This window comes from Salvelinus namaycush, chromosome 41 (assembly GCF_016432855.1).
Source record: "Salvelinus namaycush isolate Seneca chromosome 41, SaNama_1.0, whole genome shotgun sequence".
In the NCBI taxonomy this organism is placed as follows: Eukaryota; Metazoa; Chordata; class Actinopteri; order Salmoniformes; family Salmonidae; genus Salvelinus; species Salvelinus namaycush.
This window is the reverse complement of record NC_052347.1, coordinates 15,775,749-15,791,460: the sequence shown is the minus strand read 5'-3', so window position 1 is coordinate 15,791,460 and position 15,712 is coordinate 15,775,749. Positions and strand designations below refer to the sequence as shown.

The window sequence follows — 15,712 nt, the reverse complement described above, 5'->3', positions numbered from 1 at the left end:
TTGAGTGAGGATGTTCACTGGTTATTTCTCCATGGTTGGTGATGGAGATGCGGGAGAGGGTCAGATGGAGAGAGAAGTGGTAGCTGGAAGCGCAGCCTGCTGGGCATTGTGCCCTCCTCTCCCCTGTCGTCAGCCCCTTGGCATGTCGGTTGGCAACATGATATGACTTCGTCCCGGCAACAGTGTCACAGCGTTGGTCCTCAGCCACGGCGGTCAGAGCCAATCAGAGCACTTACGATGCCAGATTACACGAGAGCCAGCCAATTGGGAGGCTGGGTGAACTCAGTCTCTTCCCTCCCAAATGTGAATTCCTTCAAACCCTCCAGACATACACACACACACTCAGATGTCATAGACACAGCAGCACACACACTCTCATAGATATTCTTGCTGACATATGCAGACATTTTGACAATAATTGTCTCTTCCTCTGTATTCATGGGGACCTTCCCTGAATGCAGCCAGCTAATATTTCCAGTTGATTTCCTACTGGTGAGCATCTGCATACAGACCGGTGACCATTGCCACACTTGATTGGCCTTTCACATGGGAAATGTACCAGCCCACAGTCAGATGCACCCTCTAGTGGGCACCAATGGTGTTACAGTGAAGAAACAAGGTGCATGACAGCAAAGGGGGGAAATAAGATATTGTATTTAATTGACACAAGCTGTCTCCAATCTGGATGTGCATGTGTGTGTTTGGGGGGGGGGTCACCTAAGCCAGGAGAGGCTGATCTACAAATAGTATTCCCTGCCAAATAATAGGCTTTGTGTGATTAAGATTCACAGAGATACACCTCCCCTGGCTAAGGTGAATCCCCCCACCAAATACATATGCACAACAAGACTGTGATTGATTGATTGGAGAAAGCTTGTATCAATTAAATAACTTTTCCTAGGATTTTCTACCAGCAGCAAACCTAGTGTATCATGCTGGAAATACAAGTAAAAAGTGCCAGAAAAACAACCAAAAAGCATGGTCCTACTTCTGTGGTCTTTTAATGTTCTCTATATGTATTTATGTCAAATCACATTTGAAACATGATTTATATTCTTACTAATGGTATAGATGTTTTAACATAATTTAAAAACGATAAACTACAAATATCACACAAGAGGGAGGAGGACAAAGTAGGTTGATTGAAATAATGTTTTATTATAAGCAGATCATTCAGCAATATCTGGTGTCTAAATACTTCATCATAGAGAGTAATTGTATGCTTTATTTAATAGTGGTTAAACATCCATTTTTATCTCTGCTCAAAAATTCTATGATGCATTAACAAGAGATGAGAGCAAGTAAGTGCGCCACCACGTTGTCTGTCTTTGTGGGGAATGAAAACAAGAACACTTCCCTGTCATCAAACCTGCAACAGTAAGTAATTAAATCTATGCAATTTTCTAAAGAAACATGTTGTGATTGTATAAGAAAAGGTTGAAATAAATAGTTTCATTTCCAGTTGAACTCCTAGGGATCCATCATATGGAAGTGTCCTGAAGTCATCATTTTGTCTGAAAAAAAGAAAATACAAATGTAAGTAAGTATAAGTTGTTGTGAAAACCTTGTAATGCTTGTTTTATATTAAAAATGTAACTGTGGCTTAACCAGCAATAAAATGCGAATAAGTGTGATAATGAGGTTGAAGTGACATACAAAAAACCAAGAACATATAGCCTCTGGGGAGACCAATTTGATTTATATTGAACATGAAGATAATGTGAATACCCTCTGTGTGGGATGACATTCCATGTCGGAAACTCAACAGGTGCTTCAATAGGTCATCAAAGCAGTAAAGACACACTGGGATATAAGAATGCATTCTTATATTTATTGTTTTACGCTAATCGCACAAACATATATTTGCACTTCAAAGCCAGGCAGTGAAAACCTGTGAGGTGGTTATATTCTCCCTCTCACCTTGACCAGAGTGACTGTGAAGCTGTAGAGGAGGGAGATGAGGAAGAGGACCAGGAAGATGCAGGCCATGTTCCAGTTCTCCTCTGCAGTGTCCGCCAGAATGGGATCAGACCTGTTCTCGTCAAAGAAGACACCCTCCACCCCAAGGAGCTCTACTCAAAAGGAAAAAAAGATTTTCATTGAGAAAGTGTTGCAGAAACAGGCTAGCCTGGAATCCAAACTGTAATGCTCTACTACAATGGTGAAAGAGACAAGGAAGAGGCTAGCACCAGGAAAATGTTATTGTATCAGAATTGAGTGAACAGACAGACAGACACCTGGTTTGGATATGTTCAGGGCCAGAGTCTGGGTGGTGTGGGTCACCCTGCAGGTGTAAACAGCCCCCGGTGTCCAGTCCTGGTGTGCCAGGCTCAGGTGGCTCCTGATGCCGAACTTTCCTCCTGGTGCCCTGTAGGGGGTGCTAGTGTTGTTGTTCCACAGCTCTGTGACGTTGTCCAGCAGCCAGGTGATGTTGATGTCTGAAGGGCTGAAGCCAAGCACCAGGCAGACGAGCTCACTGGGACCCTGGAGCAGGGTTGCTGTTGGTGTGGAGGGGGTCACTGAGCCTGGAGAGAGAGAGATAGTGAGAGTCATGGAAGGAGAGACTGGAGTGGATGAGACTGGGGAGAGAGGGGGCTGTATGACTGATAGTTTGGAAGAGAAACTGGGTGGATAGAGGGGGGGCTGCATGACTGATAGTCTGGGAGAGAAACTGGGAGGGGAGAGAGGGGGCTGCATGACATAGTCTGAGAGAGAAACTGAGTAGAGCATGGATGCTGAGACAGGAACTGGGGTAATGGTATTTGATCATGGGAAAACTTGATAGATTGGAGATTTGAATATGTTTCATTTCTTAACTTTTTGATTCTGTGTGTATTATTATTGTATTGCTAGATATTCCTGCATTGTTGGAGCTAGAAACATAAACATTTCGCTGCACCTGCAATAACATCAACCAAACTGTGTAGGTGACCAATACACTTTTATTCGATTTTTATGAGCGATGATGACTGAATGAAGGATGTATAGTTGAAGTCGGAAGTTTAAATACACTTAGGTTGGAGTCATTCAAACTCGTTTTTCAACCACTCCACAAATTTCTGGTTAACAAACTATAGTTTTGGCAAGTCGGTTCGGACATCTACTTCGTGCATGACACAAGTAATTTTTCCAACAATTGTTTACAGACAGATTATTTCACTTATAATTCACTGTATCACAATTCCGGTGGGTCAGAAGTTTACATACACTAAGTTGACTGTGCTGTTAAACAGCTTTAAAATTCCAGAAAATGATGTCATGGCTTTAGAAGCTTCTGATAGACTAATTGACATCCTTTGAGTCAATTGGAGGTGTGCCTGTGGATGTATTTCAAGGCCTACCTTCAAACTCAGTGCCTCTTTGCTTGACATCATGGGGAAATCAAAAGAAATCAGCCAATACCTCAGAAAAACAATTGTAGACCGCCACAAGTCTGGTTCATCCTTGGGAACAATTTCCAAACGCCTGAAGGTACCATATTCATCTGTACAAACAATAGTATGCAAGTATAAACACCATGGGACCACGTAGCCATCATACCGCTCAGGACGCGTTCTGTCTCCTAGAGATGAACGTACTTTGGTGCGAAAAGCGCAAATCAATCCCAGAACAACAGCAAAGGACCTTGTGAAGATGCTGGAGGAAACAGGTACAAAAGTATCTATATCCACAGTAAAACGAGTCCTATATCAACATAACCTGAAAGGCCGCTCAGCAAGGAAGAAGCCACTGCTCCAAAACCGCCATAAAAAACCCAGACTACGATTTGCAACTCTGCATGGGGAGAAAGATCGTACTTTTTTGGTCGTCCTCTGCTCTGGTGAAACAAAAATAGAACAGTTTGGCCATAATGACCGTCGTTACGTTTGGAGAAAAGCGAGTGGGAAAGCTGCCGTTACCGTCAACCTTGCAATCATTGGACGATAAATTATATGAGGTATGATCATGAATATCCTAACAACGGGACATCAAAAACTGTATTTTCTTATGTTTCACGGAATCGTGGCTGAATGATGACATGGATATTCAGCTAGTGGGATATACGCTGCACCGGCAAAATAGAACAGCACACAAGATGAGGGGGCGGGGCGGGGGGGGTCTGTGCATATTTTTAAAACAACAGCTGGTGCACGAAATCTAAGGAAGTCTCTAGATTTTGCTTGCCTGAAGTAGAGTATCTTGTGATAAATTGCAGACCACACTATCTGCCTAGAAAGTTTTCAGCATTACTTTTCGTGGCTGTTTACTTACCACCACAGATGGATGCTGGCACTAAGATCGCACTCAGTCAGCTGTATAAGGAAATAAGCAAACAAGAAACCGCTCACCCAGAGGCGGCACTCCTAGTGGCCGGAGACTTTAATGCAGGGAAACTTAAATCAGTTCTGCATAATTTCTATCAACATGTTAAATGTGCAACCAGAGGGAAAAACATTCTAGATCATCTGTACTCCACACACAGAGACGCGTACAAAGCTCTCCCTCCATTTGGTAAATCTGACCACAATTCTATCCTCCTGATTCCTGCTTACAAGCAAAAATTATAGGAAGCACCAGTGAATCGGTCTTTAAAAAAGTGGTCAGATGAAGCAGATACTAAACTACAGGTTTTGCTATCACAGACTGAAACATGTTTCGGGATTCTTCCGATAGCATTGAGGAGTACAACACATCAGTCACTGGCTTTATCAATAAGTGCATCGAGGATGTTGTCCCCACAGTGACTGTACGTACGTACCCTAACCAGAAGCCATGGCTTCTGGCCAGTGACACTGCCCAGTGACACGAGCCTACCAGACGAGCTAAATCACTTCTATGCTCGCTTCAAGGCAAGCAACACTGAGGCATGCATGAGAGCATCAGCTGTTCCGGACGACTGTGTGATCACACTCTCCGTAGCCGACGTGAGTAAGACCTTTAAACAGGTCAACATTCACAAGGCTGCGGGGCAAGAAGGATTACCAGGACGTCTGCTCCGGGCATGTGCTGACCAACTGGCAGGTGTCTTCACTGACATTTTCAACATGTCCCTGATTGAGTCTGCAATACCAACATGTTTCAAGCAGACCACCATAGTCCCTGTTCCCAAGAACATGAAGGCAACCTGCCTAAATGACTACAGAACCGTAGCACTCACGTCCGTAGCCATGAAGTGCTTTGAAAGGCTGGTCATGGCTCACATCAACACCATTATCCCAAAAACCCTAGACCCACTCCAATTTGCATACTGCCCAAACAGATCTACGGATGATGCAATCTCTATTGCACTCCACACTGTCCTTTCCCACCTGGACAAAAGGAACACCTATGTGAGAATGCTATTCATTGACTACAGCTCAGCATTCAACACCATAGTACACTCAAAGCTCATCACTAAGCTAAGGATCCTGGGACTAAACACCTCCTTATACAACTGGATCCTGGACTTCCTGACGGGCTGCCCCCAGGTGGTGAGGGTAGGTAGCAACACATATTCCACGCTGATCCTCAACACTGGAGCCACCCAGGGGTGCGTACTCAGTCCCCTCCTGTACTCCCTGTTCACCCACGACTCCATAGCCAGGCACAACTCCAACACCATCATTAAGTTTGCCGACAAGACAGCCTATAGGGAGGAGGTTAGAGATCTGGCTGGGTGGTGCCAGAATAACAACCTATCCCTCAACGTAACCAAGACTAAGGAGATGATTGTGGACTACAGGAAAAGGAGGACCGAGCACAACCCCATTCTCATCGATGGGGCTCAAGTGGAGCAGGTTGAGAGCTTCAAGTTCCTTGGTGTCCACATCACCAACAAACTAGAATGGTCCAAACACATCAAGACAGTTGTGTAGAGGGCACGACAAAGCCTATTCCCCCTCAGGAAACTAAAAAGACTTGGCATGGGTCATCAGATCCTCAAAAGGTTCTACAGCTGCAACATCGAGAGCATCCTGACTGGTTGCATCACTGCCTGGTACGGAAATTGCTCGGCCTCCGACCGCAAGGCACTACAGAGGTTAGTGCGTTGGCTCAGTACATCACTGGGGCTAAGCTGCCTGCCATCCAGGAACTCTACACCAGGCGGTGTCAGAGGAAGGCCCTAAAAATTATCAAAGACCCCAGTCACCCCAGTCATAGACTGTTCTCTCTACTATCGCATGGCAAGCGGTACCGGAGTGCCAAGTCTAGGACAAAAAGGCTTCTCAACAGTTTTTACCCCCAAGCCAATAGACTCCTGAACAGGTAATCAAATGGCTACCCGGACTATTTGCATTGTTTTCCCCCCTACCCCTCTTTTACGCTGCTGCTACTTTCTGTTTATCATATATGCATAGTCACTTTAACTATACATTCATGTACATACTACCTCAAATGGCCCAACCATCAGTGCCCCCGCACATTGGCTAACTGGGCTATCTGCATTGTGTCCTGCCACCCACCACCCGCCACCCCATCTGTTACGCTACTGCTACTCTCTGTTTATCATATATGCATAGTCACTTTAACCATATCTACATGTACATACTACCTCAATCAGCCCGACTAACCGGTGTCAGTATGTAGCCTCGCTACTGTTATAGCCTCGCTACTGTACATAGCCTCGCTACTGCTATTTTTCACTGTCTTTTTACTGTTGTTTTTATTTCTTTACTTACCTATTGTTCACTGAATACCTTTTTTTGCACTGTTGGCTAGAGCCTGTAAGTAAGCATTTCACTGTAAGGTCTACACCTGTTGTATTTGGCGCACGTGACAAAAAACGTTGATTTGATTTGCTGTGTTGTCATGTGTTGCTGCCTTGCTATGTTGTTGTCTTATGTAGTGTTGTGTTACCTCTCTTGTCGTGATGTGTGTTCTGTCCTATATTTATATTTGATTTATTTATTCATTTTTAATCCCAGACCCCATCCCCGCAGGTGGCCTTTTGCCTTTTGGTAGGCCGTCATTGTAAATAACAATTTGTTCTTAACTGACTTGCCTAGTTAAATAAGGGTTCAATAAAAATACAAATATATGATCACAAAGTTCCATTCTAACCTTTAACATTACTGGTCTTCTCTGTGGAGTTGAAGCAGCGATGTTCAGCTCTGCATGTTATTGTGTTCAGGGTTTTCCATTGGCTTGAGGGAAGAGTCAGGTTACTGCTGATGCTCTGAGTTGTGCTGCTGGCCTGGTTCACTGCGGCCCCGTTGGTTGGGTCTTTTCCATCCAGAAGCCAGGACACTTTGGCGTCATACGCAGAGTGGACCACACATGTAGATGTTACCTCAGTCTGTGTCATCACTGTCCTGAATCTGGGGGTCTCCAGGTGGAGGGATGGAGTAGACGAGGGAAAAACTGAGAGCAAAACAGATGAGTGTGGAAATAAAATCGTATAATAGTTTTTTATACTCCAAGGTAATTAGGTTATGATTTATGACTTTTGAAGCAACACTTTAAACAGGTAAGGCGCTTCTGTAAGTTTACAACCTACCTGTGCATAAACTAGTGCTCTTCCTGACAGTTTTCTGAAGATCTTTGTCATCTACCTCACAGATGAAGTCCTTCCCCTCATTCCACTCCTGCTGTGTTACTGTGATATGACTGGTTACTGCCACATGTCCGTCTTCCCCCATCCTTATCTCATTGTCTGCTGCAGACCTCTGTTCAGACCCAGAGAGCCACTTGATCTTAGGGTTGAAGCCCCACCCAGAACACATGAGTTTCTGGGTCCCTGAGCCAGATGACTCCTCACTGGGGACTAGAAGGAGTTCCATGGACAGTTCACCTGGAAAGAACACCATTTCCTTTTTCAATTTTAGCCCTGGCGTGCTGAATGAAGATCATGCAACAAACAATGGAAACATAATTTCATGTTGGTAGGCCTTTCTACATTTTCAAGCATATGAGAAGGTATAATTGGGTCAGATGAGAGAAGTTCACTCACCAAAAATCTTTCCTGTTGAGTTAGACACCCAGCTGTTGGAGAAACCTTGGTTCACTTTACAGGTGAAAGTGTTGTCTGTCTTCCAGTGTGATGCAGGGACAGAGAAGCGTCTGGTGAGTGAATGGGGGCCATTGGAGGCAGGCAGATCCACATACTGTTTCTCAGGGAAATCAACCCCATTGGCCTGAAAGGTGACGTAGAGGTCACTGGAGGAGAGTTGTGTGATGGCACACTCCAGCACAACACTGTCTCCCTTCAGTAACTCTGGGAGAGACCTCCTGATCAGCACTGTGGTAGTGCTGCTCACTGCAGGTCCTGGAGAACACACACACAGAGGAGAGGGGTAAACAGGAAAAAGGAACATTTATCTGGCTTCAATGTTAATAATGTCTACTTTTTATGGGGGAGGACAGAAGAATAGTGAATGTTTTGCTGTACTCTCTGTATATATCTTCATTCAAAGACTCAGTCATGGACACTCTTACTGGCAGTTGTGGCTGCTTTGTGTGATGTATTGTTGTCTCTACCTTTTTGCCCTTTGTGCTGTTGTCTGTGCCCAATAATGTTTGTACCATGTTTTGTGCTGCTATCATGTTGTGTTGCCACCATGTTGTTGTTATGTTGTGTTGCTACCAATGGCGCCGGATGAAATGGCAGCAGTTTTACAGGCGCCCAACCAATTGTGCTATTATGTTTTTTTGTTTGGTGTTATTTGTAACATATTTTGTACTTAATGTTACTGCAACCGTATCTTGCGGCAAAAAAGAGCTTCTGGATGTCAGGACAACGATCACTCACCTCGGATTAGACAAAGATTTTTTCTTCAACAAGCAGGACGCACAGGACATTCTCAGAACACCCGACAAGAACAACATCCCAGTTATTTGCAAGAGGAAGAGACGCAGGTGTCACGCCCTGACCATAGAGAGCCCTCGGGTTTCTCTATGGTGTTTTTGGTCAAGGCGTGACTAGGGGGTTTTCTAATTTTTATTTTCTATGTTGGTGTGAGTATGGTTCCCAATTGGAGGCAGCTGATGATCGTTGCCTCTAATTGGGGATCATACTTAGTGTGGTCATTTTCCCACCTGCATTGTGGGATATTGTTTTGTCTAGTGCCAATGTTCGCTACGAACTGCACGTTCGTTTATTCTTTGTATTCTTTGAAGTTTCACCTTAATAAATATGTGGAACTCTACGGACGCTGCGCCTTGGTCCACTCATTATAACGAACGTGACAGAATATCCCACCACTACAGGACCAAGCAGCGTGCCATGGAGGAAAAGGAGAGCTGGACATGGGAGGAAATAATGGGTGGATGCGAGACCCTTCTTTGGCGGGAGTCGCCAAGGAGTATAGGAGGACAGCGGCGACGCCGGGGTCCACGGCCACAGAAACCCCAAGATTTTTTGGGGGGGGTTGGGCACAAGGGATGGTCGGTCGAGCCGAGGAGAGAGCCAGAGACCGTCGGGGAGTCGATGGAGCAGTGTGAGGAGGGAGATCGGAGAGAGATGTTGGTTTGGTGTATTCTGCAGCGCATTCGCCCTGAAGAGCGTGTCATCAGTCCGGTGAAACCTGTGCCGGCTCTACGCAACAGGCCTCCAGTGCGCCTCCCCAGCCCGGTACTTCCTGTGCCGGCTCCCCGCACTCGCCCTGAAGAGCGTGTCATCAGTCCGGTGAAACCTGTGCCGGCTCCACGCACCAGGCCTCCAGTGCGCCTCCCCAGCCAGGTACGTCCTGTGCCGGCTCCCCGGACTCGCCCTGAAGAGTGTGTCACCAGCCCTGAGTCTCCAGCGACGGTCTACAGACCGGAACCTCCAGCGACGGTTCACAGTCCAGAGCTTACAGCGACGGTTCACAGTCCAGAGCTTCCTGCGTCGGTGCCCAGTCCAGGCACGGCGTCCAGTCCCGCTCCATGGCCGGAGCCTTCATCTGCGCCGGTGCCCAGTCCAGGCACGGCGTACAGTCCCGCTCCATGGACGGAGCCTTCCTCTGTTACAGCGCCCAGTCCGGGCACGGCGTTCAGCCCAGCTTCATGGCCGGATCCGCGGTCTGAGAGGGTGCTACGTCCCGCACCGGAGCCGCCACTGACGCTAGTTGCCCACCCTAACCCTCCCCATCTAGCTTCAGGTTTTGCGGTCGGAGTCTTCACCTTTAGGGGGGGGGTACTGTCACGCCCTGACCATAGAGAGCCCTCGGGATTCTCTATGGTGTTTTTGGTCAGGGCGTGACTAGGGGGTTTTCTAGTTTTTATTTTCTATGTTGGTATGAGTATGGTTCCCAATTGGAGGCAGCTGATGATCGTTGCATCTAATTGGGGATCATACGTAGTGTGGTCCTTTTCCCACCTGCGTTGTGGGATATTGTTTTGTCTAGTGCCAATGTCCGCTACGAACTGCACGTTTGTTTATTCTTTGTATTCTTTGAAGTTTCACCTTAACTTCACTAGGGTAGGGGGCAGCATTCGGAATTTTGGATGAAAAGCGTGCCCAAATTATACTGCCTGCTACTCAGGCCCAGATGCTAAGATATGCATATAATTTGTAGATTTGGATAGAAAACACTCTAAAGTTTCGAAAACTGTTAAAATAATGTCTGTGAGTATAACAGAACTGATATGGCAGGCATAAACCTGAGGAAAATCCAACCAGGAAGTACTATTCTTTTGAAAGGCTGTTTTTCCATTGAAAGTAAATCCACCATACAAAGACTTAGGACCCAGTTCACAATCTCTATGGCTTCCTCTACATGTAGCCAGTCTTTAGGCATTGTTTCAGGCTTTTACTCTGAAAAATGAGGGAGATACAGCACTTTCAATGAGTGGACAGTGGACATTTCCAGACACGAGTGATGCACGTGATCGGGAACGCGCCTTTCTATTGACGAAGCTTTTGTCCGGTTTAAATATTATTGATTATTTATGACAAAAACAACCTGAGGATTGGTTGTAAACATCGTTTGACATGTTTCTACTAACTTTTATTGTACTTTTTTGACTTTTCGTCTTGATGTTGAGAGCGTGCATTGTGCCTTTGGATTTCTGAACTAAACGCACCAACAAAACTGACGTTTTTGGACATAAAGAGGGACATTATCAAACAAAACAAACATTTATTGTCTAACATGGAGACCTGGGAGTGCCACCAGATGAATATCATCAAAGGTAAGTGATTAATTTTAACGCTATTTCTGACTTTTGTGACACCTCTCCTTAGTTGGAAAATGGCTGTATGGTTTTGTGGCTAGGCGCTGACCTAACATAATCGCGTGGTGTGCTTTCGCCGAAAAGCCTTTTTGAAATCTGACACAGCGGTTGCATTAAGGAGAAGTTTTTCGTTAATCGTATATTAAAAACTTGTATCTTTCATCAATGTTTATGATGAGCATTTCTGTAATTTGATGTGACTCTCTGCATTTTCACTGGATGTTTGTTTGAGGCAATGATTACTGTACATAACGCGTCAATTTCAAGTGAGGTTTTTGGACATAAAGATTAACTTTATCGAACACAACACACATTTATTGTATAATATGAAGTCCTGTGAGTGCCATCTGATGAAGATCATCAAAGGTTAGTGATTAATTTAATTGCTATTTCTGACTTTTGTGAGCCCTCTCCTTGGCTGGAAAATGGCTGTGTGGTTTTCTGTGACTAGGCGCTGACCTAACACAATCGCATGGTGTGCTGTCTCCGTAAAGCCTTTTTGAAATCGGATACTGTGGATGGATTTACAAGAAGTTTATCTTTAAAATGGTGTATAATACTTGTATGTTTGATGAATTTTAATTATGGGATATCTGTTGTTTTGAATTTGGCGCCCTGCAATTTCACTAGCTGTTGTCGAGGTGGGACGCTACCGTCCCACTTATACCAGAGAGGTTAATAAATATGTGGAACTCTATGCACGCTGCGCCTTGGTCCACTCATTATAACGAACGTGACAGCAGGTACAGAGGACACAGAGCAGGGTGCCTCGTAAGGATCCACAGAAAGCGAGTGGGAAAGCTGCCGTTACCGCCAACGTGCAATCATTGGACAATAAATTAGACGAGGTACGATCACGAATATCCTACCAACTGGACATCAAAAACTGTGATATCTTATGGTTCACGGAATCGTGGCTGAATGATGACATGGATATGAGAGCTGCCGCTTTCAAGGTGCGGGACTCTAACCCGGAAGCTTATAAGAAATCCTGCTATGCCCTCTGATGAACCACCAAACAGGCAAAGCGCCAATACAGAGCTAAGATTGAATCGTGCTACACTGTCTCCGACGCTCGTCTTATGTGGCAGGGCTTGCAAACTATTACAGACTACAAAGGGAAGCACAGCAGTGAGCTGCCCAGTGACACAAGCCTACCAGATGAGCTAAATCACTTCTATGCTCGCTTCGAGGCAAGCAACACTGAGGCATGCATGAGAGCATCAGCTGTTCCGGACGACTGTGTGATCACACTCTCCATAGCCGACGTGAGTAAGACCTTTAAACAGGTCAACATACACAAGGCTGCGGGGCCAGAAGGATTACCAGGACGTGTGCTCCGGGCATGTGCTGACCAACTGGCAGATGTTTTCAATGACATTTTCAACATGTTCCTGATTGAGTCTGCAATACCAACATGTTTCAAGCAGACCACCATAGTCCCCGTGCCCAAGAACACGAATCCAACCTGCCTAAATGACTACAGAACCGCAGCACTCACGTCCGTAGCCATGAAGTGCTTTGAAAGGCTGGTCATGGCTCACATCAACACCATTATCCCAGAAACCCTAGACCCACTCCAATTTGCATACCGCCCAAACAGATCTACGGATGATGCAATCTCTATTGCAATCCACACTGCCTTTTCCCACCTGGACAAAAGGAACACCTATGTGAGAATGCTGTTCATTGACTACAGCTCAGCATTCAACACCATAGTACCCTCAAAGCTCATCACTAAGCTAAGGATCCTGGGACTAAACACCTCCTTATACAACTGGATCCTGGACTTCCTGACGGGCTGCCCCCAGATGGTGAGGGTAGGTAGCAACACATCTGCCATGCTGATCCTCAACACTGGAGCCCCCCAGGGGTGCATGCTCAGTCCCCTCCTGTACTCCCTGTTCACCCACGACTCCATGGCCAGGCACAACTCCAACACCATCATTAAGTTTGCAGACGACACAACAGTGGAAGGCCTGATCACCGACAATGACGAGACAGCCTATAGGGAGGAGTCACTTTAACCATATCTACATGTACATACTACCTCAATCAGTCCGACTAACCGGTGTCAGTATGTAGCCTCGCTACTGTTATAGCCTCGCTACTGTACATAGCCTCCCTACTACTTTTTTTCATTGTCTTTTTACTGTTGTTTTTATTTCTTTACTTACCTATTGTTCACTGAATACCTTTTTTGCACTGTTGGTTAGAGCCTGTAAGTAAGCATTTCACTGTAAGGTCTACACCTGTTGCATTTGGAGCACGTGACAAAAAAACTCTGATTTGATTTGATTTGCTGTGTTATCATGTGTTGCTGCCTTGCTATGTTGTTGTCTTAGGTCTCTCTTTATGTAGTGTTGTGTTACCTCTCTTGTCGTGATGTGTGTTTTGTCCTATATTTATATTTGATTTATTTATTCATTTTTAATCCCAGACCCCATCCCCGCAGGAGGCCTTTTGCCTTTTGGTAGGCCGTCATTGTAAATAACAATTTGTTCTCAACTGACTTTCCTAGTTAAATAAGGGTTCAATAAAAAAAAAAAAAAATACAAATATATGATCACAAAGTTCCATTCTAACCTTTAACATTACTGGTCTTCTCTGTGGAGTTGAAGCAGCGATGTTCAGCTCTGCATGTTATTGTGTTCAGGGTTTTCCATTGGCTTGAGGGAAAAGTCAGGTTACTGCTGGTGCTCTGAGTTGTGCTGCTGGCCTGGTTCACTGGGGTCCTACTGGTTTGGTCTAATCCATCCAGAAGCCAGGTTACTGTAGCATCATACGCGTAGTGGACCACACATATAGCTGTTACCTCAGTCTGTGTCATCACTGTCCTGAATCTGGGGGTCTCCAGGTGGATGGATGGAGTAGACAAGGGAAATGCTGAGAGGAAAACAGATGGAGAAGTCACAAGACTTGCATATTTTGATTGTTACTATGTTTTTCAATTGTACAGTATTCTATACCCATCCTCTGGCCCAATACACAGTTCTGTCACTGAAACCCACCTGAGCAAATGCTGGTGGTCCTGGAGACGGGTGCTCCTGGAGGTGGTCCTTGTGCTGCATTGTGGGTGGCCTTGCATGTGACCTCTGTCCCTTGAGTCCATTGGCTCCGGTCCAGCTCCAGCTGGCTGTTCAGGCTGAATGTTTTCTCCTCACCTTCTACACTCTGCAGCTTTCGCTGGACTGGAGAGGTGGTCACAGTCTTGTCATCCAGCAGCCACTCCACATTCAGCTTGTCAGGGTAGAACCCACTCAGGATGCAGAGGAGTCCCACCTTCGTTCCTCCCTCCAGTTCCTCCCAGAGAGGATACAGGGTGATATTTGGAGGAATGACCCGCTGCACTAATACAAAGTGGAAGGAGGAGGAAATTTCAGGGCCACTTTTTTGACTTTTACAATTTTTTCTGATTTGGTGATTAACAAGATGTAAACCAAAGTCAGATTGTAAACTTTTAATCAAATTCTTCATACCTTTTTTTAATGCAGTTTAAAGTAACCCAGTCTATGAAAATCAGGCCTGGGTTGAGTGTAATGACTTTTAACATAACCTAGATGGCGCTATGGACCTATTAGGTAGCTGGCTGGCTGGGCACTGAGAACTGGTAATGGTAGTGGTCAGATGTGGAGTTGGAGGGTTGTGAAATGCAGGTGTTAGAGCAGGACAGGCCTCAGCGAACAGGGAATGCAGCAGGCAGAAGCGTGGGGTAACACCCTGGTCCCAAAAAAGCTTCCCAAAAAACAGAAGTGAAACATGTTGCTGAGCAACCGTGTGTATCAGAAGCCAGGTGTGAGGTCTACTTCTGCTTAAGGAAATCAGTTGCCATTTGCATGTTTCTGAGCTATCTGCATGAAGAGTTCTCTTCTTTACTTCTGTTATGTAACTTCTTACCACTTGGTGTTACACTTCGTTGTTTTGACAACCCATCCAGCTATTTCTGAATAGTTTGCATACCAAGTGTAGCAAGGTCCACTGATTCCAGATGTGTTCATGCAGAACCCAGTATGTAGCATCCAGCAAAAATAAGATGTAGATTACTTACTGTAGATTCATCCACACATCACAACAGCCACACAGTTCTAAAATAACTTTTAAAACACATATACTGATGTAACCGTAAATAAGAAATGTGTTTCCTCAATGTTTATAATACATTATAATGCATCATTCTAGCTGCATTTTCTTTCTAATGAATGGAGAAATGTTAAGGGAAGAACAATACACTGTTGCTCACTTCAGTTACACTTTTATTATCTTAATAGTTTAAAAAGACACAATGAAATATTTACAAATTTAACCTCTACAGTTGAACTATTCAAACAAAATCAACAATAAAGACAAGTAGGAGAACAGTTACATTTATTGTATCCATTCATATATTGTAAGTATGAAAAGTTATATCTTCTTCAAACTCAGTTTCTTCATTTCACCTGAAATAAGAAGCAAACATTTGTTCACTTAAATTACTTACAATAAATGTGACATCTATTTAGATGCAATTATTATTTGTATTAGCTGACACGTCAAAGAAATGACTTGTGTAAATTGAATATACTTATATATAATATAACTATTAGGCCTATATAATAATATA

At 44.7% G+C, this 15,712-nt stretch overlaps 1 gene segment (V, D, J or C); it reads right to left on the bottom strand.

Annotated features, from left to right (window-relative positions):
• Positions 1-1,193: 1,193 nt before the first annotated feature.
• The window catches only part of LOC120034106, a 106,403-nt gene continuing 91,884 nt past the window's right edge, over positions 1,194-15,712 (bottom strand). Inside the window, 8 exon segments of the C gene segment in view lie at positions 1,194-1,514; positions 1,921-2,072; positions 2,238-2,525; positions 7,021-7,320; positions 7,457-7,750; positions 7,910-8,224; positions 13,699-13,998; positions 14,124-14,462. Of these exon segments, the coding sequence occupies positions 1,506-1,514; positions 1,921-2,072; positions 2,238-2,525; positions 7,021-7,320; positions 7,457-7,750; positions 7,910-8,224; positions 13,699-13,998; positions 14,124-14,462 (1,997 nt within the window).